This window comes from Ylistrum balloti, unplaced genomic scaffold (genome assembly GCF_031769215.1).
Source record: "Ylistrum balloti isolate Yb309-2 unplaced genomic scaffold, AGI_CSIRO_Ybal_v1 Utg369788, whole genome shotgun sequence".
NCBI lineage: Eukaryota > Metazoa > Mollusca > Bivalvia > Pectinida > Pectinidae > Ylistrum > Ylistrum balloti.
In genome coordinates this window covers 223043-248832 of record NW_026781973.1, presented here as the reverse complement: position 1 = coordinate 248832, position 25790 = coordinate 223043, and the positions used below count along the sequence as shown (strand labels likewise).

The 25790-nt window shown below is 34.6% G+C and overlaps 1 protein-coding gene across 1 annotated transcript in view; it reads left to right on the top strand.

The window, feature by feature from the left end:
• LOC132544255 (voltage-dependent calcium channel subunit alpha-2/delta-2-like) overlaps positions 1-24630 on the top strand; it is a 107606-nt gene extending 82976 nt beyond the window's left edge. The window contains exons 27-39 of the mRNA XM_060207827.1: positions 4714-4770; positions 5759-5862; positions 6395-6484; positions 7890-8062; positions 9717-9784; positions 10192-10273; positions 10597-10658; positions 10979-11005; positions 11550-11575; positions 15091-15238; positions 16559-16677; positions 16936-17012; positions 17408-24630. Coding sequence (XP_060063810.1) covers positions 4714-4770; positions 5759-5862; positions 6395-6484; positions 7890-8062; positions 9717-9784; positions 10192-10273; positions 10597-10658; positions 10979-11005; positions 11550-11575; positions 15091-15238; positions 16559-16677; positions 16936-17012; positions 17408-17518 — 1144 coding nt within the window. The 3' untranslated portion in view covers positions 17519-24630. The remainder of the gene's footprint in view (positions 1-4713; positions 4771-5758; positions 5863-6394; positions 6485-7889; positions 8063-9716; positions 9785-10191; positions 10274-10596; positions 10659-10978; positions 11006-11549; positions 11576-15090; positions 15239-16558; positions 16678-16935; positions 17013-17407) is intronic.
• Positions 24631-25790: the final 1160 nt, after the last annotated feature.

Sequence of the window (25790 nt, the reverse complement as noted above, 5' to 3'; positions counted from 1 at the left end):
AAGTATACCATGAATTACCTTTTTAATCATTTGAATGTAAAATTCTCCTTGACCTACTTTTAAGGTCATATTTATGAGATATGTTTATCATTTTATAGCAGGTGAGTGGTACATGCCTGTAGGACCTGTTTTTTAATATAATAATAATAACTTTAACGCTTGGAGATGGATACTAATATTTCCTATCTGGTATATCTGATATAAACTGAAATCTCCTTTTCACGTCCTTTGACCTCCTGTAATGTTAATTACCAGGAAATGAAATGCATCTTGTTTTACTGATTAGAACCTTATGTGATCTAATGGTATCCCTCTAATTGACTAACAAGCTACAGTCCAGGTCTTTGCTTGCAGCATGCAGTGGTGGAGGGTTATGAAATGCTGCTATCTTGCAACTCTTTGAGAAAAATAAAAAGGGCCTTTTGCATCATGTTTAATAAGTCCAGGGCTCAACACATAAACATCTCACTCAGAGACAAGAGGGTGGACTTAGTACATTACCTTAGGGCTCAACACATTACATCTCAGTCGGAGACAAGAGGGTGGACTTAATACATTACCTTAGGGCTCAACACATTACATCTCACTCAGAGACAAGAGGGTGGACTTAATACATTACCTCAGGGCTCAACACATAACATCCCACTCACAGTCAAGGGGATGGACTTATTACTTGACCCCAGGGGTCAAGACATTACTTTTCACTTAGTGTCAAGGGGATGGACTTAATACAGCACCTCAGGGGTCAAGACATTACTTTTCACTCAGAGACAAGAGGGTGGACTTAATACAGGACCTTAGGGCGGCTCAACACATTATATCTCACTCAAAGTCAAGGGGGTGGACTTATTACATGACCCCAGGGGTCAAGACATTACTTTTCACTCAGAGTCAAGGGGGTGGACTTAATACATGACCCCAGGGGTCAAGACATTACTTTTCACTCAGAGTCAAGGGAGTGGACTTGATACACGACCCCAGGGGTCAACATATTAGATCTCGCTCGAAGTCAGGGGGGTGGTGTTATAACAGGACCCCATGGGTCAATAAAATAATTTTCACGCAAAGCCTTCATTATCATAACCTGGCAGTAGTTATGTCTTCATCATCAAAACCTGGTACTAGTTCAGCATCATTATCAAAACCTGGCACTAGTTAAGTCTTCATCATCAAAACCTGGCACTAGTTTAGTCTTCATCATCAAAACCTGGTACTAGTTGAGCCTCATTATCAAAACCTGGCACTAGTTGAACCTCATTATCAAAACCTGGTACTAGTTAAGTCTTTATCATCAAAACCTGGCACTAGTTGAGCCTCATTATCAAAACCTGGCACTAGTTGAGCCTCATTATCAAAACCTGGTACTAGTTGAGCCTCATTATCAAAACCTGGTACTAGTTAAGTCTTCATCATCAAAGCCTGGCACTAGTTGAGCCTCATTATCAAAACCTGCCAATATTCTAGCCTTTATTATTAAAACCTGCCAATATTCAAGCCTTTATTATTAAAACCTGGCCCAAGTTGAGCCTCATTATTAAAACCTGCCAATATTCAAGCCTTTATTATTAAAACCTGCCAATATTCAAGCCTTTATTATTAAAACCTGGCACTAGTTGAGCCTCATTATTAAAACCTGCCAATATTCAAGCCTTTATTATTAAAACCTGCCAATATTCTAGCCTTTATTATCAAAACCTGGCACTAGTTAAGTCCTCATCATCAAAACCTGGCACTAGTTAAGTCCTCATCATCAAAACCTGGCACTAGTTAAGTCCTCATTATCTGGATGTTTTACTAGTTAAGTTTTCATTATCTAGATGTTCCATGGGTTAAGACTTCAGTATCAAGGCCTGCCTGTTATCTTAATACCTGCCTCTGGTTTATTTCTATTCCTGTTACTAGTCATAGTTAATGTTCAATTCATGTTCAGTCTGACACTGTTACCATGGCACTGGCTATATATTTATCTTAAGAATACTGCTGACTCATTAACCTTGAAAGCTTACAACTATGTAAGCATAGAGACTTAAGATAAACACTATGCTGTTAAGACTAGATCTGATATCATATTCAAAATCATTTTTCAAAATTATGATGACAGCTTTCTGTTGTTTTTCTAAAAAAAAAACTGGATGCTTGCAGACATATTGAGTAAATATTCTAATTTTTACATTTAAATACTTGCCATAAACCTTAGCATGCCCTCCAAGTAAAGGAATGCTGTCTGTCCTACTGTAGTGTATGAATGGTGCATATTGTACGGTGACAGATGTAGTGTCCTGTCAATTTGGGGGCAATTCACGCTGGTTGTAAAATGAAGCTGGGCTTAATTGAATGTAGACACAAATTGATAAGAATTTCACAACAGGATATTTGTAGTAAACATGCATGTTTAAAGTGATTATAAATGTACACACAAAGTACATGTTCACCTTTAGGATAAATGCCACGATGAGCCAGTCCTGATTGAGGAAACATAAAATTATATATTGTTCAAACCTCTATTTCTAGCACAAAGATGCAATAATCCAATTTAGCTTCTGGCTCAAAGTGGCATAGTGTTGTCCAACATGTATTCCTTGATCAGTGTCGCTTATTTGTAATCCAATTTGTGTTCCTGGCTCAAAGTCAAATTTCATATCCCATACCAGTTTGATGTTGCTTTTAATCCAACCTGATAGTGACTGTCAATCTGAGATCCTTTCTTGATTAATATGGTTTTTCCTAATTGTTTTTTCTGGCTCAAATTTGCTATAATATGGATATGTTTTAATTATCAACTTGGGTATAAGTTGAACATGAACTCAGATTAAAGTAAATCCACTATCACTTATTTGGTCATCATGATGATTTATTCTGAACTTCATTCCTTTGTAAAATTACCTTTTTACAAGCCTAAGAGACTGCAGGCTGGATAGGTGTTTTTGGTTGTAAAACCTTGACTGTCAGCTATAGACAGTTTGAGATACTGTAGAGTAGTGAGTACCAGTAAGTAATTGATTCTTTATCTTTGTATAGCGTTTGAAATCAAATTGTACCAGTCAGATATTTGGTTTTAACCCTCCCCGCCCCCCTCCTATGGAAGTTGTTAGGGAAGAATTTGTGAGATCTTTAGTAATAAACATCTTCCCTGTGTAGGGAGTGTGGGCTGCAACAAATGTTCAGTCCTGACCTTCCACTGTATAAAGTGTTCACTCTACTAAGTCTCTGCTGTTGTGTACCTTCAAAAAAAGGGAAGACATTATGTTCTGATCCTCTGCCTGTATTGTTCATAGGCCATTGTTACTATTTCTCTGTCTTGTATCAGAAGTTGTAACAGAATATCTTTCTCCACCAGTCTGTGTACAGAGTTAGGGAAGGCATTTAGTTGTGAACCTCCTTCCTGTGTACTGAGTTGGGGAAGACATTTAGTCGTGAACCTCCATCCAGTGTACTGAATTAGGGAAGACATTTAGTTGTTAACATCTCTTCTGTGTACTGAGTTTGGGAAGACATTTAGGTGTTAACCTCCGTCCAGTGTACTGGGTTAGGGAAGACATTTAGTTGTGAACCACCATCCTGTGTACTGGGTTAGGGAAGGCATTTAGTTGTGAACCACCGTCCTGTGTACTGAGTTAGTAAATATTTAGGTGTTAACGTCAGTCCTGTGTACTGAGTTAGTAAATATTTAGGTGTTAACCACAGTCCTGTGTACTGAGTTAGTAAATATTTAGGTGTTAACCACAGTCCTGTGTACTGAGTTAGTAAATATTCAGGTGTTAACCACAGTCCTGTGTACTGAGTTAGTAAATATTTAGGTGTTAACCACAGTCCTGTGTACAGTAAATATTTAGGTGTTAACGTCAGTCCTGTGTACTGAGTTAGTAAATATTTAGGTGTTAACCACAGTCCTGTGTACTGAGTTAGTAAAACATTTGGGTATGAACAGCATTAGGATGATACTGATAATTCTTAATTACGATAAGTATGGAATGATTTTCAGTTAAGCTGTACATCTTTAGCATTAAATAGTCAAGTACATGTTATGAGAGAATGTCAACAAACTACTGATAGACTGTTTATGCATGCATGCTTTGGTGATTAAATGATCAAACTTCTTTCCTCTTTCCTACCCATAATTTGGGACTTTGATATAGATGGTTACATGGCCTTTTTGGTAGGATTTTTTTTCTCTCCTTTCTTTTTTCTTCTAAGGGTTAGTTTATTGCATGTTGTTTCAATAAAAGAATTTCCTAATCAGCTTGGGGCCAACGTTTGTGTACTTACTCCCAATATGATCCTAGCTAGTGCCTGTTATAGTGTCGGCTTTGTTGATCAGTGCATTGTGATACCATGATAACAGTAGGGTGCATGTGATGCTTTTCATCCTCAACAGATTCTCCTTCTTTTTCATTCATTTTATTTTATTCAAAAATGTTACATGCAAAATGGAGATTGATAATGACAAATTTTTTTATTTTGTAATAATTGTTTAATTAAAAAATGATTTTGTATACAAATGTTTATGTATGCGGCATTGTTTTTGTTTCAATTCAATTGTGAAAGTTTCTGTTTATAGGTAAGTGTATAAACCTATCTGACTACATCGATATGACAAAATGAAGTAAAATATATGATATAGAGATTTGTGTTCAGGGATACTTGATGGTGTTATTTCTGTAAACTATGTGATCTTGTGTTCCACACGGGATGATACTTATTGGTATTTAACAGAGTGGTGGCACAATTCATGGGAACCGCCGGCGGATTAACCACAATCATTCCAAAAAGGTAAGGGTATACACAATATCAACATTAACTCCCTTGGTTGCTTCTTATCCTGTTTTCCAAATTGAGGCTGGTTTATTACTATTTATAGCTTTGTGTGTATGTTGACAGTGATCCTTATTTGTTACTATTTATAGTTCTGTGTTTATCTTGACAGTAAGACTAGTTTGTTACTATTTATAGTTCTGTGTTTATTTTGACAGTAAGACTAGTTTGTTACTATTTAGTTCTGTGTTTATCTTGATAGTAAGACTAGTTTGTTACTCTTTATAGTTCTGTGTTTATTTTGACAGTAAGACTAGTTTGTTACTATTTATAGTTCTGTGTTTATCTTGATAGTAAGACTAGTTTGTTACTATTTATAGTTCTGTGTTTATTTTGACAGTAAGACTAGTTTGTTACTATTTATAGTTCTGTGTTTATTTTGACAGTAAGACTAGTTTGTTACTATTTATAGTTCTGTGTTTATATTTATAGTAAGACTATTTTGACATAGTTCTGTGTTTATTTTGACAGTAAGACTAGTTTGTTACTATTTATAGTTCTGTGTTTATTTTGACAGTAAGACTAGTTTGATACTATTTATAGTTCTGTGTTTATTTTGACAGTAAGACTAGTTTGTTACTATTTATAGTTCTGTGTTTATCTTGACAGTAAGACTAGTTTGTTACTGTGTTTATTTTGACAGTTCTGTGTTTATTCTTGATAGTAAGACTGTGTTTATTTTGTTACTATTTATAGTTCTGTGTTTATCTTGACAGTAAGACTAGTTTGTTACTCTTTATAGTTCTGTGTTTATCTTGACAGTAAGACTAGTTTGTTACTATTTATAGTTCTGTGTTTATTTTGACAGTAAGACTAGTTTGTTACTATTTATAGTTCTGTGTTTATCTTGATAGTAAGACTAGTTTGTTACTATTTATAGTTCTGTGTTTATGTTGACAGTAAGGTTGGTTTGATACTATTAATAGCTCTATGTTTATTTTGATAGTGAGGCTGGATTATTGGAGAAAGACCGAGACACTTGGAAGGCTATCTACTACAGACGATCCCTAGACACATCAAAGTCTGTTTTTAGCACAGACTACACACTGGGTAAATATATACCAGAGATAACTCTCTTGACGATTTTGACAGTAAGACTAGTTTTATTTATAGTTCTGTGTTTATTTTGACAGTAAGACTAGTTTGTTACTATTTTACGTAAGACTAGTTTGTTACTATTTATAGTTCTGTGTTTATTTTGACAGTAAGACTAGTTTGCAATTTATAGTTCTGTGTTTATGTTGACAGTAAGGTTGGTTTGATACTATTAATAGCTCTATGTTTATTTTGATAGTGAGGCTGGAAAAAAAAAATAACAAAAAAAAACCAAATGATGAAATCTGGGTTAGCAGCTTAATAATGGCTCTTGAAGTTTTGTTTTATTTTAAGAGTGAGCTGCTAAATATTGGCTCAAGTATCCTTTTAGGAGTTAGCTTCTAAATAATGGCTCTTTTTATATATATGGATATTCTCAATTTACAAACATCTATAGATATGTGGGATAATGGATCATGTTTTATTTATTATTTTTTTTTTTTCGGTAGGGATTATCATTTCATAACTCTATTTTTTACTTTCTTAGGCAAGAGGAGTGTCAACGACAGTGTCCCACATATCCGCATCACCAGGGCCATCAGCATGGATCTAGGCGGTGATGTATATAAACCAGCAGGTATCTAAATCATATATGTGAGAATAGGTTCTGACCAATCAGAGACTGACCATTGTTGATGATCTATGGGTGAATGTTAATGATACACACATCAGCATGGCAGTCATCAGACAGTGGACTTTCTAAATCTTTTGATGTCTGTGGTTCTCCCTCAGTCTAACAATCCATCAATCTGTCTTGGAAACAACATCTTTTTGGCACTATGTCTCAAATTGTTCATGAATTATCTTCATAAATTATTGTTCAGGATCAGCCTTAATTTTGCACGCCACATGTTCATGTTAAAAATATTCCAATATGTTAGAGTCCATTTTGAGTTTTGACATTTAAGTTTGTTACTGTTGTTTGTTGGCAGCTGCTTTCAGAATTTTCTTGAAGGTTGATGAATACTTTTGATTTGTCTTAAGGACTACTGACTATTCTTCAGATTTAGTCGACATTTTCAGTATTGATCTCTATAGTGTATGCTGCACTTGAAACTTTATGAACAGTGGCCATTTTGAAATTTAAACTTGAATTTGATTTATCTGTTTTTCAACACATTTTAAGGGAATTTTTCATTGAAAGGAAAGGTTTATTAACACATTTATTGACATTGTTGAATATTTCAATGGAACAAAATATTTAGTGAAAAGATCATCAGTGATGGTTTTTTGAGCTCACTTGCCAAAATTGTTTTAAGGGAGCTTTTCCGTTTATACAGCTTCTTTTAAATAACCAAATACTGTTTTGGGGCCTGTAGCATGCTGGAATGAAGGACTTGTTCAAGTGAATAACATTCACCCACTTTCAGGGTCACAGCGATCAAATGTGTTAAGAAGTTAAAATTTCTTATTTTCAACGAGCAATAGGTCCCAGATGATTATATTTGTGTGGTCACATGTTCATGTTTGTAGAAATTGACTCAACAAACTTACAAAATATTTTGTGTAAACAGAATAGTTTTATGAACAATTCAGGTCCATTGGGTCTGTTTTACTGATCTTGTGATTTTTACGTCACAGATGACCTATTGTGATAACCTTTGTCTGGCGTCGTTCATTCATAAACAATTTTAACATTTTCAACTTCTCAAAACTTCCTGAACCGATTTCAGTGAAATTGCATTTTCAGCATAATGTTGTTATTTCTCTCTGGAAATATCATTGTAAGAACTATCAGTATAGGATGACAGTTTTGATGGTATGCATGTATTGACACTGGCTTGCTATCATTAACCCCACAATTTCTTTTTCATGACATTTGAAAGCTATTTACCCTTTAGTCTTTGTATTCAATATCGCTTATCTCAGGTAACCGCCAAGACTGCTAGGCCTCTTGTTCAAAATATAATCCACTTGGTTTCATGCACTGTTCAGTGCCGATGTGTAGATCTCTGATAATCTTTTGATGCTCTACATTTCAGTGGTTGGCCTGTTTATCTCCCATGAAACCTTGTTGGAGGAGATTCTTAGAACTATTGACAAGTACACAGCCCCTGGAACTTTGAACTGTGGTGATGATGCAGAATTATTATGTTATTTACTGGATGATGGCGCTTTCCTTATTGCAACAAATCAAGCCGATAAACTAACAGAGGTACTAGTCAATGTCTCTAGATAAACACAAGTATGAGTAAGTGGATTTACATAAACCAGTAGAGGTATCTACAGATATACAGAGTCAGTATCTACAGAGTCAGTATCTACAGATATACAGAGTCAGTATCTACAGATACAAGTCAGTATCTACAGATATACAGAGTCAGTATCTACAGATATACAGATATACAGAGTCAGTATCTACAGATATACAGAGTCAGTATCTACAGATATACAGCGATACAGAGTCAGTATCTACAGAGATACAAGTCAGTATCTACAGATATACAGATATACAGAGTCAGTATCTACAGAGATACAAGTCAGTCTCTACAGATATACAGAGATACAAGACAGTATCAACAGATATACAGAGGTACAAGACAGTATCTTCAGATATACAGAGATACAGATACAGAGATATATACAGAGATATACAAGTCAGAGGTACAGTATCTACAGATAGTATCTACAGATATACAGAGATACAAGACAATATCTACAGATATACAGAGATACAAGTCAGTATCTACAGATATACAGAGATACAAGACAGTATCTACAGATATACAGAGGTACAAGTCAGTATCAAGTCAGTATCTACAGATATACAGAGATACAAGACAGTATCTACAGATATACAGAGGTACAAGACAGTATCTACAGATATACAGAGATACAAGTCAGTATCTACAGATATACAGAGATACAAGACAGTATCTACAGATATACAGAGGTACAAGACAGTATCTACAGATATACAGAGATACAAGTCAGTATCTACAGATATATAGAGATACAAGACAGTATCTACAGATATACAGAGATACAAGACAGTATCTACAGATATACAGAGATACAAGACAGTATCTACAGATATACAGAGGTACAAGACAGTATCTACAGATATACAGAGATGCAAGTCGGTATCTACAGATATATAGAGATACAAGGCAGTATCTACAGATATACAGAGATACAAGACAGTATCTACAGATATACAGAGGTACAAGTCAGTATCTACAGATATACAGAGATACAAGACAATATCTACAGATATACAGAGATACAAGACAGTATCTACAGATATACAGAGATACAAGTCAGTATCTACAGATATATAGAGATACAAGACAGTATCTACAGATATACAGAGATACAAGACAGTATCTACAGATATACAGAGGTACAAGACAGTATCTACAGATATACAGAGGTACAAGTCAGTATCTACAGATATACAGAGGTACAAGTCAGTATCTACAGATATACAGAGATACAAGACAGTATCTACAGATATACAGAGATACAAGACAGTATCTACAGATATACAGAGATACAAGTCAGTATCTACAGATATACAGATATACAGAGATACAAGACAGTATCTACAGATATACAGAGATACAAGACAATATCTACAGATATACAGAGATACAAGACAGTATCTACAGATATACAGAGGTACAAGACAGTATCTACAGATATACAGAGATACAAGTTAGTATCTACAGATATACAGAGGTACAAGACAGTATCTACAGATATACAGAGGTATGAGTCTGTGAAAAAAAAACAACTAATCATTGGCATGAAACTTTTTTGTTTTCCCCAGTGGACCTTGTTCTGTATTTCATCCTTTGTAATTCCAGATTGGTAGATTCTTTGGTCATATCGATGCTGGGTTGATGAGTGCTTTATATAATACAACTTATCAAAGGTTGGTATTTTACACAAAGCATGTGCTAGGAATATATCAAGTCATTCAAGGGGTATATGTACTGTTTATTATGAAGCTGATTCAGTACAAAATTGTTAAGCTCAGCTATAGATTTTTAGTAGAAAATTGATACAGATTGATAATTTTTCAGGGACAGAGAACAAAAAGAATTTGTAAGTTGTTTTGGTGATAGAAAACTGTTAGAGAGATGAATCTCAATAATACTGTTTTATGTCAATGTTTGAATTCAGAGTGCTAATTCTATTGTTGGTGATAAATTGTGAGACTGAATATTCTATCTCTTGTGTTTGTTGTTATATCTATCAAGGATAAACAAATATTGTATACATTTTACATCTATATACTTCTGAAGAGTTCGTGAGAAATATCTATGTGTTATGTTTCAGACTTGAGCAGTACGATTACCAAGCAACATGTTCAAAGAGTGAAGATGAAAGTAATAGTGCTGCTTCTCTCTCGTTTAGAATTGTGAGTGTAGTCAGTATAATACTATAGCTTTCAGTAATAGTGTTATGTTAAGGTAAGGAGTGAAGTGAGCTGTGATAGCTCGGTTGGTACAGCATTGACCTTTAACATTTGGTGAAGATCGTTAGTGCATGACTTGATGTTGATAATTTAATGTATTCTGTTGTTTTGGGGAAGAAATATTTAGTAAACATTGTGGAGATAACATATTTATGCCACAACCGTCTTAAAAAAAAAAAAGAAAAAAGAAAGAAACAATTATATTTTTCTGCCACACTGTACTACTTGTAATTTAAAAGTCTAAAGATTAATATGTTATTTTCCAGCCGTCCATTAACCTTTTGTTCGACTTCTTGACTGTCAACTGGTTCAGCAGCTTCTGGACATGGTATGTATACTAAAAATATTGATTAAAAGGTCATGTTGTTCTGTGTCTTGAAATTTTGTGATATGGAATAGGTCATCAGTTTTAATTGTCAATTAAAAGTCTATTCAGTGTTTTGTGAAATTAATGTTATTTCTAAAACTATAATGATGTAGATTGACTTGTATGTCAGTATAAGCGTTGCTTTAGAGAAGATTACAACATTATTTATTTCTTATCAGTTTCATTGTCTCTCATCCAGTTCGAAAAATCATTTATCGTGCCATGTCACTTGCATTCATCACCTCATAGTTTAATTGACAAATATTTTTTTTCCCTTACAGGTCCGCGTTCAACTTTAATCTGTTCAGGTAAACATTGACAACACACAACCTGAACAATACAGACTAGTAACTGACAGTATTAATGGTATCTCAGAGAAAAAGGGGAATATGTCTTTAATAACGCTGCTTGAATTGTAATGTTGATGTTCTTTATCATTCATACTAATCTTTTATGTCTAGTAAAGCAATTAATTTTGATAATTCATGTCAGATGATGGTTGTTTAGTAAATGTTGTATTATTGTAGGAAAATTCAGTGTTTTAAACAAAATACATTCAAATTTTGATTATTTTGGACACATACCTGATAGTTTTTTCAAGTGTTCACATGTATTTTAAATCAGAGATTAAAAGGATCTGTTATAGATAACTTATTTATTGGGACATTTGCTGCAATTTCACTGTTTGTCTCTTTGTTCACATATTGCACCTTTCAACTTGTGGCTTATACATAAGTGTTTATTTTTCAATTTTGTTAACCATTATTAGGCATTTTAGTTAAATTGAATGTATTAGTGCAGTAGGATTTAGGTCTGATGTGTGATGATACAATATTATTTCTTACTCCACAGCTGGCTGTCCCCACAGACGGATGCAGGTAAGAGGGCATGATTTAGATTCTTAACTAAAATATTATCACAACCAAATGTGTCATTGTTTTGATCATGATGTGAGAGGTATGACCTAGTGTTGTGTGATGTGTTTAATTGTATGTGTCACTTATATATGTCTCCCAGGTGATGTGTGATGTGTTTAATTGTATGTGTTACTGGTATATGTCTCCCAGGTGATGTGTGATGTGTTTAATTGTATGTGTTACTTATATATGTCTCCCAGGTGATGTGTGATGTGTTTAATTGTATGTGTTACTTATATATGTCTCCCAGGTGATGTGTGATGTGTTTAATTGTATGTGTTACTTATATATGTCTCCCAGGTGATGTGTGATGTGTTTAATTGTATGTGTTACTTATATATGTCTCCCAGGTGATGTGTGATGTGTTTAATTGTATGTGTTACTTGTATATGTCTCCCAGGTGATGTGTTTAATTGTATGTGTTACTTGTATATGTCTCTCAGGTGATGTGTGATGTGTTTAATTGTATGTGTTACTTATATATGTCTCCCAGGTGATGTGTGATGTGTTTAATTGTATGTGTTACTTGTATATGTCTCCCAGGTGATGTGTGATGTGTTTAATTGTATGTGTTACTTGTATATGTCTCCCAGGTGTGTGATGTGTGATGTGTTTAATATGTATGTGTCACTTGTATATGTCTCCCAGGTGATGTGTGATGTGTTTAATTGTATGTGTTACTCTTGTATATGTCTCAGGTGATGTGTGATGTGTTTAATTGTATGTGTTTGTACTTATATATGTCTCCTCAGGTGATGTGTGATGTGTTTAATTGTATGTGTTACTGGTATATGTCTCCCAGGTGATGTGTGATGTGTTTAATTGTATGTGTTACTTGTATATGTCTCCCAGGTGATGTGTGATGTGTTTAATTGTATGTGTTACTTATATATGTTTCCCAGGTGATGTGTGATGTGTTTAATTGTATGTGTTACTTATATATGTCTCCCACGTGATGTGTGATGTGTTTAATTGTATATGTCACTTGTATATGTCTCCCAGGTGATGTGTGATGTGTTTAATTGTATGTGTTACTGGTATATGTCTCCCAGGTGATGTGTGATGTGTTTAATTGTATGTGTTACTGGTATATGTCTCCCAGGTGATGTGTGATGTGTTTAATTGTATGTGTTACTTGTATTTATGTCTCCCTTTTTGGTTACACAACAGTGAAAGACAATTGAATATGATATCATTTGGCATTAAAATATTGCCTAAAGATACGTGACAGATCAGAAATATCTAGCACTGCTTAGATGTTCATTCAGAGGTATCTTGTCTTATTTACTTGAATATTTCAATTGGTGTTAAAAGGTTTATAGTAGATGATTTATCAGTTGTTAGTTAGTCAAGAGATTTTACATTTTCTGTTTCACCAAAGAAGCTGGGGTGCAGGGCGACACAGAGGATACAGGCATTTATCCCCACCTCTATGGGTCTGTACTCCTGCCCATATGCTGCCGTAACATTTTCAGATTCAGACAGCCAATAGAATTCTGGAACGAACTGTCATACAACTTACTCAAGGGGTCTGTCAAGTCAGCAGGCAGCCTTCATTGGTCTGATGCCAGTGTTGATAATCTCTAGTCATCTAATATCTGGTCCTATTGAGATATATGTGATTTTGATAGAACCAGAACTTACTCTCTGGATGTAGTACTTCAGGATTTGAACCTATCTTCCTCTATGATGTCTACCTATCTACCTGTATGATTACCCTATGGGCTATTAATATGGTTGTCTACCTTCTTCCTGTATGATTGTCTACTTGCCTACCTGTACCATTGTTTACCTGTATGATTGTCTACCAATCTACCTGTGTTGTTGCCGTGTAAAGTTGCCTGCTTGCATGATTGTCTACCTGTTTACCTGTATGATTGTCTACTTGTATCATTATCTTCATGTATGATTGGCCAATGGTCTGTCTCTATGATTGTGTACCTGTATGATTGGCCAATGGTCTGTCTCTATGATTGTGTACCTGTATGATTGGCCAATGGTCTGTCTCTGTGATTGTGTACCTGTATGATTGGCCAATGGTCTGTCTCTGTGATTGTGTACCTGTATGATTGGCCAATGGTCTGTCTCTATGATTGTGTACATGTATGATTGGCCAATGGTCTGTCTCTATGATTGTGTACCTGTATGATTGGCCAATGGTCTGTCTCTATGATTGTGTACATGTATGATTGGCCAATGGTCTGTCTCTATGATTGTGTACATGTATGATTGGCCAATGGTCTGTCTCTATGATTGTGTACCTGTATGATTGGCCAATGGTCTGTCTCTATGATTGTGTACCTGTATGATTGGCCAATGGTCTGTCTCTATGATTGTGTACATGTATGATTGGCCAATGGTCTGTCTCTATGATTGTGTACATGTATGATTGGCCAATGGTCTGTCTTAATGATTGTGTACATGTATGATTGGCCAATGGTCTGTCTTAATGATTGTCTACATGTATGATTGGCCAATGGTCTGTCTCTATGATTGTGTACCTGTATGATTGGCCAATGGTCTGTCTCTATGATTGTGTACATGTATGATTGGCCAATGGTCTGTCTCTATGATTGTGTACATGTATGATTGGCCAATGGTCTGTCTTAATGATTGTGTACATGTATGATTGGCCAATGGTCTGTCTTAATGATTGTCTACATGTATGATTGGCCAATGGTCTGTCTCTATGATTGTGTACCTGTATGATTGGCCAATGGTCTGTCTCTATGATTGTGTACCTGTATGATTGGCCAATGGTCTGTCTTAATGATTGTCTACATGTATGATTGGCCAATGGTCTGTCTTAATGATTGTGTACCTGTATGATTGGCCAATGGTCTGTCTCTATGATTGTGTACATGTATGATTAACAACCTGTTTATCTTAATGATTGTCTATCTGTCTACCTGTATGTCTGTCTGTCTGTCAGAATGGCTTTTTACCTGTATGGTTGTCTTGTATATTTATCTATTTGTATGTTTGGCTTTCTGTCTACTGAGTACCATTGTCTACCTGTACGATTGTCACCTTGTATAACTAGATGTTTGTGTACCAATGATCTATGAGTACCATTGTCTACCTGTACGATTGTCACCTTGTATAACTAGATGCTTGTGTACCAATGATCTATGAGTACCATTGTCTACCTGTACGATTGTCACCTTGTATAACTAGATGTTTGTGTACCAATGATCTATGAGTACCATTGTCTACCTGTACGATTGTCACCCTGTATAACTAGATATAGTAGGTATATACTAACTACTAATGCCTACCTCTACAATTGTTTATCTACCTGTACAAATGCCTACCTGTACAATTGTTTATCTACCTGTACAAATGCCTACCTCTACAATTGTTCACTACCTGTACAAATGCCTACCTCTACAATTGTTTATCTACCTGTACAAATGCCTACCTGTACTATTGTTTATCTACCTGTACAAATGCCTACCTGTACTATTGTTTGACAGCTTATGTGGAGATTCCAGAGGACATGACGACTAACACAGAAGAAACCGACCACTGTATAAAGAAACAGGCACAATACTATTTCAGTGACAAGCTTGGCACAGGTCCCTTCAAAGATACCATTTACCCATGTGACAAGAACTGTACAAGGTAAGTACTACAAAGATATCATTTACCTGTGTGACTGGAACTGTAGCAGGTAAGTACTACAAAGATACCATTTACCTGTGTGACTGGAACTGTAGCAGGTAAGTACTATTTACCTGTGTTACAAGAAATATACCAGGTAAGTACTATTTACCTGTGTGACCAGAACTGTAGCAGGTAAGTACTACAAAGATACCATTTACCTGTGTGACTGGAACTGTAGCAGGTAAGTACTACAAAGATACCATTTACCTGTGTTACAAGAAATATACCAGGTAAGTACTATTTACCTGTGTGACCAGAACTGTAGCAGGTAAGTACTATTTACCTACGTGACAAGAAATATACCAGGTAAGTACTATTTACCTGTGTGACCAGAACTGTACCAGGTAAGTACTATTTACCTATGTGACAAGAAATATACCAGGTAAGTACTATTTACCTGTGTGACCAGAAATGTAGCAGGTAAGTACTATTTACCTATGTGACAAGAAATATACCAGGTAAGTACTATTTATCATATTGTATTATATTTACAGTAGGAATATACCTACATATACATGGATGTAAGTCTCTATAAAGGTCAGTAGGGATATACCTACATATACATGGATGTAAGTCTCTATAAAGGTCAGTAGGGATATATCTACATATACATGGATGTAAGTCTCTATAAAGGTCAGTAGGGTGGGATATATCTACATATACATGGATGTAAGTCTCTATAAAGGTCAGTAGGGATATACCTACATATACATGGATGTAAGTCTCTATAAAGGTCAGTAGGGAGGGATATACCTACATATACATGGATGTAAGTCTCTATAAAGGTCAGTAGGGATATATCTACATATACATGGATGTAAGTCTCTATAAAGGTCAGTAGGGATATATCTACATATACATGGATGTAAGTCTCTATAAAGGTCAGTAGGGAGGGGATATACCTACATATACATGGATGTAAGTCTCTATAAAGGTCAGTAGGGATATATCTACATATACATGGATGTAAGTCTCTATAAAGGTCAGTAGGGAGGGATATACCTACATATACATGGATGTAAGTCTCTATAAAGGTCAGTAGGGAGGGGATATACCTACATATACATGGGTGTAAGTCTCTATAAAGGTCAGTAGGGAGGGGATATACCTACATATACATGGATGTAAGTCTCTATAAAGGTCAGTAGGGAGGGATATATCTATATAACGATATGCTCTAGTACATTTTATATCATTATTATGTTGATATTTTTTATGTATTATAAATGTGTGTGAAAATGGATTACTGTCACATTAATGTAAATGGTTTCCTCCTAGGGATTTCTATGCTGTGCGTTTCGCAAAGACCAACCTTCTGTTGTTGGTAGCTACTCCAGAATGTCCAGACTGTATGTTAACAGCTGCTGGTGAAGGCCTTATTCAAGAACCACGCAAAGGTAGGTTCATACCAACCCATTGTATCTCATCCCATGCAGGATCATTGTAGTGTCTCGGGACCCTGTCAACAGAATCTGGTGTGTAATTATCATAACAACAGGAGCTTGGTCATTAATGTCCTATATACATGTTCATTACTCTAAGAAAATGTTGTTTGTATACATTTAAGATTTGATTGAGGTCTTGTACATGATTTAATTATAAATACATATATGATTGAGTTAGTAATAACAATGTTTACTGTTAATTTTTACCAGATGAAGGTCCTGACTACTGTAATCTGACACCTCGTTATAGAAACAACCCTGAGAAATGTTACGACTTCGATGAAAAGGTTTGTTACACACCTACTGGATAACCAAATCTTTGTAATATCAGCTTGAAAATATCAATGGTAACAACATAGATCTGTAAACAGAGTGAAATCCTGTTGTTGTTGATTCATTACAGTGTAGTCTGAGTGTTCATGAGCAATTGTAGGTCTTGTTTTTCTTGTAAATGTAAATCAGTAATTAGTACACATTTTACAGGACATAAAAGTATTTGTAAATCTCATGTTTCCTTTACATTTTAACTGTGAATGTAGATGTAAATCAGTGATAGTTTACATTTGCAGAAATTGTCATTGACAAACAAGAGGAAGTGTAGGTCTACACATATTTGATCTGAGTCCTGTCTCTAACTGTATGTCACCATTGTTTGACATGTTTCACTGATTACATTGTATAGGAGGATACAAGCAAGTGTAGTGGACCGTACTCCCGCCCAGTGTCTACAGCGGTCATCACCTTAGCAACAATAGCATCGCTACTGTCCGCAGTTCTGCTAACAGACAGATAATGGAAACAGATACTATGTGTATTGTATTGAAGGACTCTAGAGGAAATTTCCTAAAGACACTGATGTGGATACCAAGACATGTTGAGGATGTGTGATATAGGAGTCCAGATGGACTCTTTACAACAGCATCCCGAATAACTTCTTTGGTGTTATACTGATTTCTTGTCCACAAATTAAAATCAAGAAATATACATCGAGATTGTGACATATTAACGCTACACAGTGTGAATGTCATTCTAATTTATGTCCAAGTTCCTCACAACACAGAGGTTAAATGATGAAACACTGCCTGAATGTCATTGTAGATCTCCAGGGAATGCATTGTACCAGGTATTATTGTGTACTGACATATACAGTAAGTCTGAAGGAATTTGTTTGTGCCGGAACAATCATTTATGAAACCCTATATACTGGAGAAACCTTGTGTGAACAGGAGAAATATTTGTGTGAGTTATGTGAGTGAGGAACAGACTCTGTGATAGAGCTGACAGTTAGACACCTATCATTCCGATGAACCTCATACAAGTTTCTGTAAAGCCAAAGATGTATGGTATTGAAGTCATGCAGATGTCATATTTTCCCCATACACCAGCACATCATTCCAAAATTTCATACTTTATTCTGAGGAAATATATTATAATATCCTACACTCAGTTGTGTATAGTTGGCAATATTCCCGGCAGATAAATCTCACTTTGTGTTCATTAAAGTTTTTACAGTGAATCAGAATCTCACAAGGAAGTGTTATCTGTCGGTGTACAAAAATACCAACTGATGTGTCAAATTGAATCCTCATGAAGTAGCCCAAACCAAGACAATTGCAAAACACTAGCCCCGGGACAACTGCGAAACATTAGCCCCAGGCAACTGCAAAATATTAGTCTTTTGAAATTAAGCATCTTTACAGTAGGTAATTGGTACCTGATTATTCTGACCATGCACTGACATTATTCACGACAATTAACATCCATAGGAATGTCTTCTGTACTGCTTAACTCTTAAACTGACATCTGAAATGATGACACATCTAACAGTGAACATCGAGAGCTAGTAGTAACCTAGCACTGCAAAATTATGATCTATTAAGCATAACAGCTGGCAGTTGTAAATTTTATTTTGAGTTTAAAAAGTGACGTCTAGCTGTTATTGTGGCAAAGATCTATAACAATACACAAGGTAAAACAAATGTTTGTATACCTAATGACAGATAGTGTATGGTACTTCACTCGGGATGAATCCTGTTTACAGCCATAAATCTGTATTGTTAAGGTCAAGGTTGGCTGAGCTTGGAGGTACCAGGGCACTAAGATAGGTATGTAAGGATTCTGTAAGACTGTAATGATATTTTACATAATTTTTACTTGCTTCACCGCTACAGGAAAGCAATCACAGAAAAATCTGTTCATAAGTGCATGTTTTGCTGTGTTTAGTATTGTTATTGCCCATTAAAACCCATTGAGAACAAGATAAATGATGACCCTGGCAACACACCAGACAATATTTGTTTCAGTTGAGTTGTGTATTTATAAAAATTGTTTTGTGTGTGATTGTTATGTGTTAATTCAATAGTTTTAAGAGATTATTATATGGAGCAGTTTACATCTGTCAGGGTTTAAAAGTGTGTTATATTATCATGAGGCTTTCAGTGTGTGAAGTTATTTATTATTATTGAAATATTTATGTATGAAAGAAAGGTGAAAATCTACCTTGTACTTATTATCATGTTTGTAATTGTTTGACTAATATATACAGCTGTTATATAATACGCTCTGGATATACGGGGTTATTTCTAACACAGGATTATCTAAAACATGTACCTGTGATCTTAGTGAAGTTTAAAGATGAAACAAGTCATTGGTTGATTTTTCTTACACAGGATTATCAAAAACATGTACCTGTGATCTTAGTGAAGTTTAAAGGTGAAAAAAGTCATTGGTTGATTTTTTGGTGTGGTTCTGTTATTTATAGTGAACTCCAATAAGGCCATGATATGTTACAGTGTGTCCATTGTTTAAAGTGAGCTCCTATAGTGTATCTGTTGTTTATAGTGAACTCCCACTTAGACTGAATTACCTGCCTTTGTTACAATGTTTCTCCCTTAGACTATGCTCATTGAAACTTAGACAGGTCAGGGCTGCCATCTTGGTCAAAATTTTGACCAAAACGACACTGATTGGTGAATTCAGTCATCAAATCATTGATGGGATTTGAGTCTTGGAAATCTTCTTGTTCACAATGACAATCTGTGGTGAAAATGCTTACTTGCCTACATTGTAGTAATATTGGAATGCAGACATTTGAATATTTCTGAGAAAATCACAAAAATTGCCATCTTGGAAAGGAATACCCAAGAGTACGTATAAATATTAGCCAGTCAGAATGACAGGATTGATATGTCTGACCTGTGCAAAAGCAAAGTCTAGCGTAGAATAGACAAACTATGGCGGCAAATCCAGTCTAGCTCCCACAAGGCCCAAACATGTTACAGTGTGTCCATTGTTCATGGTGAACTCTCGCAATGTGTCCATTAATAATTGTGAGCTCCCACAAGGTCGGAATATATGACAGTGTGTCCATTGTTTATAGTGAGCTGCTTACAAGGCGTAAATACATTTCTCTAAATGTAAAACCTTTTTCCTGGAGTTTTTTAATATTTAGTAGTCTGATTAAAACAAAATGTACATTTTAACAAGTAGAGGTGAGTAAAGATCCGGATTTGATTAGATTGAAGCCTTTTAATCTTGTAAATTAAGTTACATTTCATATCTAACATACACGGGAATAGACAAATTGATTATGGCAAAGTCATTCTATTAACAGTATGGAAATACTTTAAAAGTAATCATGTATGCACTAAATTCTCCAAGGGAAAAAATGATCATATTTTTTATCAAGTTCACACAGTTGTTTTCTAATTATAATTGATTTTTTGTTTGTTTTAATGTTGAAGTTTTAAAGCTGAATTAAAACAGCTCAGATGTAGATTTCAAGGTTGTACATAATTATCAGGCTTTAAATTACTATAGCATTACACAAATTTCATCTTGAAGCTAGTAATTATTTGTTGAATTATTTGAAACCATGCATATGTGAGTACCATATTGATTTTCATTTTGCCATCCTTACACATCTTTTCTGAGGTACAAGTATGGGATTTCCTACAGGCCAAGGAAATAGAAAGAGGATATGTTGACAAAGGTAATAGTAAGACTCCTAAACCATGTGTTATTTCATCACATGATTTATAGTTGTTTTACAATGACCATGCTTCCCCTGCTGGAAGTAAATTACTTTGTTTTTAATTTGTTTCCATGCATGTTACTAATTCCATCAGAGGAGATTGTGGTATCCTATTTAATATGGTGTCTGTGTTGTCATACAACAACTGGGGTATTAACATAAACGTTACGGCAGGTGGGGCATCCTTGTCTGCTTAAGATTGGTTTTTTTCCCCATAATTTTCTTTGTCTTTTTCCATTGTTGCCAGGACCAATAACCTATCCCATCATATATCAGTCAAGATAGTGTTTATGTTTGGAAACATTAAATGATATTTAATGTGTTATTATATAATTGTTATGATGTTCATTTTGGATTTTTTGTTGCCACGACTGTATAACATTACACTCACTTTGTACTAGGTTTTGGTGCTATCTGATTTCTCTGATTTCCATTTTTAATCTTAGTACCCATAGCTCTTTACAATATTTCACATCTTAACTTACTTAAATATATTTGGAAAAAATCATTGATGATAGGGGTTGGAATTTTTTTTTTTTAATATTTTGAGAATATTAAGAGTGAATGACTTTTTCAGTCTTATTTTTCTATCTTTTCAAAGTAAAGTTTGTAACTATTTTTAAATATTTGAATTTTTGTATTTTCCTATAAAATCCATCTATATTGTTTTATTTAAGATAATACCAAATGTTTGTATGAAGGTAGAAATATTGACTTGGCTACTTTCAAATGACACATGTAGGACTATTGGAGCTGTGAAATAAAATACAAACTATATTTATTTTACAACAATTGGGAAACAAGCTTATATTAGTCACTCTTGCTGGCCGGGATGAAAGCTTCACGAAGGGATTTTACTGTGTGAGGAAACCGAAATACCCAGGAAAACCCACATGTGAAATAGGAATGGATGTTTGATATCTGCTGGAAATCAACTGTTGTAGATTCGACACAGATATCACATTTGATACCAAAGTATATATGTATTTAACCGGGAGTAAAACTTCCCTTAATGTCATAACTTTGATCTTTTAACTTCATTTTTGATACATATTGTGATTTTCTGTAGATTGAACCTTGTGTTTTAGATCATATTTTGTTTTTTTGATTGAATACACTTTAGTACAAAACACCAAAGTCTGTCCTGATTCAATGATCTCCAACTTCTTTGTCAAAAAACACAAATATTACAAGTTTTATTAATCACATTCTTTCAGCTGATGTAAGAGTTGCTATAAGATAGACTTGGGGTCTTTAGCAGACAAACCAGTTAATCAGCATTTCAAAAGTAATGTTTAGGCATAAATCAGGACGGACCTGCAAATATTGATACAGGCCTGAAAAGGCTTAGTTTATCAAAAACAAAATAAGATCATCCTTATTTCACAAACAAGCAACCTGTGTCCAACTTGTCCAACTTTTAACAGCCCTACTCTCATTCTGTTTCACTGGAGCTGCATTAACTTTGTAAAACAGCTAGGCTAGAAGGATTAGACTGTCCAACACGATGGTCTAAGATTAATTTTTTGATAAAATAGTCTAAAATATATTAAAACATGTTCTACTGTCTGTAGGGCATAAGTTTTCACAAAACAGATGGTTTAGCTATGGTAACTGAGAACTCCTATATGTTAACTAAAAACTGAATGATTTTGTTAAATTGCTTTTATCATAGACTTTGCTGTGTAAGGATTGTTTCTACAGGAAAAGTATTCAAATTATAGGACAGTGTTTTCCCTACACAAAGCAATTCATTGTATATAAGGAATGGAAGTAAACACAAATAAATAACTGGAGTAAGGCATGAAAAATCTTTCAAAAAACACAGAATTTGAAAAAGAGTTGAAAATTTGTTAATGTTAGGTTTCAGAGAAGCTCGGTAAGCTGGTCTATGCAATTGTAAATTTGTCAATAACATCTGTGGGAATTTATAACCATGTGCCATTCTATGTGACTACAATCAGCAGTGTATACTCCAAAGACAGCCATCATGTCCTTTTTCTCATTAATTACTATTTCTCCATTTTATTTTATGTATGTAGAAGTTATGAGTGAGCATGTGATACTGTTTGTGAAGTAATTAATTTTTGTGTTATTGCCGTGGTAACCATTGATTTAGTGATGGTAGCTATAGGTGACTTGAGTGTAATTTACATTCCCGTATCTGTGTGTCTATCCTCACCATGTTGTGTCAACCTCACATAATATTGATACAAAGATTTATCCTTTAAGTTAACATGGACAGGAAGAGCACGCCTGTTAATAGTTCTGTGATGTTCATATTTCTTGATTGCTTCACTTTAAATAAGAATAGTTTAGTTTTAGTTCAAATATATTCTATTGTCATGAAAACGACATGGGGGTCAGCGGTAATTTATCTCAACTATAATGCCTCTCCCAACATAAAGAATATAGATACCTCGTTAAATAAATGACTAGAATTTCTTCACTTTGTTTAGATTTTTAATTAATTATGTTCGGTTCCAGTATCAAAATTAAGAAATCAAGTAATAGAATGAACACGAAAAATATTGCAAAACAAATACATCTTTAATGACAGTTAGGTTTTACTCCATCAGAATAAGCATGCTGACTGAAATTACATCAGTGGTATTGGAGCTGTATTTCAGTTCATGTTAAATGTCTAAATTTTTACTCTTACTGTAAATACATACAATTCTATTGTGATATTTATTTTTAAAACTATCTGAAGATTTCTGTTTCATTGAATGACATTTATATGTGATAAATATGTACTTTAAAAATTAATGCATAATATAGGATGTGAATATATATATGTGCATTTATATCTACTTATATAATTATGTAATTACTGTAAGTATACGTGATGGTTCAAAAGTATTTTGTTACATAAAGTTCGGATGATTAAACAGTTTGTATAAAGTAAACATTTATTCAAGAATTCTATTAACATGTTAATACATTGCTTTAAAATCAAAATTTGCTTTGTTTTTTGCCCGACAGTGTGTTGATTGTTAGAAAGTCCTTCAATGTTATTTGATGTCCATTTCACTAGAGTAAGATCATGTGATGCGAGCTTGAAAGATTTTAGAATATTAAGGAAGGTTTTATATACAAAAGTAGATGTATAAACTTTTTTTAAAAGCTTTTAGCTATCATTTTTTTTCTTGAGGACCCCTTTAGTGTCTGTAGATTTTACTAACATTATTTTGTAGAATGGGCAGTCAATGTTATTTTGACATCAGTTGTTGCTGCTAGGAAAACAAATGTTCCTGTTGCAATTTCAGAAAGAAAAAAAACTGAATAAGAATTATGCTGTTCTTTGTTTTCAGATACTCCCATGGTTAAAATCAGACGTTCTCATCTTTGCTGGTTACAAGTTAACAAAACCAGACAATTACAAGGTTGGCAGCCTTTTTCTTGAAGCGTGACAACAGAGAATATTCTTGTCTAAAGCAGCATTTTCTGTTTTCAAATATTAATATTTCCAAGGCCCACATTGTATAAAAACAAACACCTTAGTACATACACAGTGCAGTCCAGCTTGTCAGAAGACATTTATCTCAGGTCTTTGTGTAAAAGACTGCAAGGTTTTCAGTGAGTTAATATTTAACATCGGACTAGAAACTTCCTGGAAAAAGACTGCCAATTGTGTCATGATTGAAATATTTAAAAGCTTTTATTAATCCAGTTAGTTGAAACATTTGTCCTAATTAATAATGTGTTAACCTAGGTACTAATAAGGGTGTTTTTTGTTGCCCATGACAACATTTGTACCATGCAGGCTTTTTGATTTGCAGTCTAGTCATTATACTGATGGAATGTTGAGTTGTAAGTGATGGTGATGGTTTTGTTACCCTAATCTGGAATAAAGACAAATTACACTAGTACCTCATGTCTTATCTTTTCTTTCTATATTTTCTTCTCATACATACCAAAATAAACATGTAGATGATATGCCTTATCTGGTAATAAGTCTATGCCTGGTATAAGCCCTTTCATATTTACGGCTGTTCACTAGTATTTCCAACAAAAAGTATTTCAATTTCATAGCTTTAATAATCCTATTCCCTTGACATTGAATACGATGCTCGGTGTTGACCCTTGGGGTCCAGTAATAAGCCCATTCCTGTGATTTTGAGTCGGAGGTAATGTGTCAATGCTGCTGTTTTGTAATAAGCCAACCTCCAGACACTTTGTAAGAAGTTATGTGTTTGCCCCTTGGGTCTTGTAATAAGCCCATCTCCTGACTTAGTAAGAAGTATTGTGTTGACCCACAGGGTCCTGTAATAAGCCCACCCCCGATTCTGAAAAAGAAATAATGTGTTGACCTTTGGGCTTATTACAGGATAAGCATATGGCCATTGAGAATTTCCTTGCTGATATAAACAAGAGTTTCTGCGAAACTGATGAATACACCTTGAAAACGATTTTATTTTTTGGACACAAAATTTTACGAAAGGGCAATAATTCTGTATATAAAAGGTTGCAGGCCTGAATTTGGTATACAGAACATTCTTCCATTATGATCAATATATACACAAAGCTTTGTTGTCCCAGTTTCAATGTAAGCAAAGCTATGCTCAGGACACAAATTCTTAACAAATAACAAAAACTATGTACTGAAGGATTCATCAGCCCTGATTTTGCTACATTGCACCTTGCAAGCAAAGTAATGCTCCAGACACAAAATTTTAACAAAGGGCAATAACTCTATGATTAAAAGGCTGCGGGCTCTAGCACTTCTTCATATGATCAATGTTTACACCATCTTTCATCATCCTACCTTAAATGCAAGCAAAATTATGCTCTGGACAATATATTTAACAAAGGGCAATAACTCTGTAACTGAGGGCCCAGAATTTGGTACACAGCATATTGTCTTCGTATGATCAATGTATGCACTTTGTTTCATGATCCTTTTTTATCTGTGGGCAAAGTTATGCTCCAGACAAGAAATTAAAGGGCATTAACACTGTAATTGAGGGGTCAAGGACCTCATGAGAAAAGTGAAACCCTGGAGTCATAAAATTTACAATTTTTGGTAAAG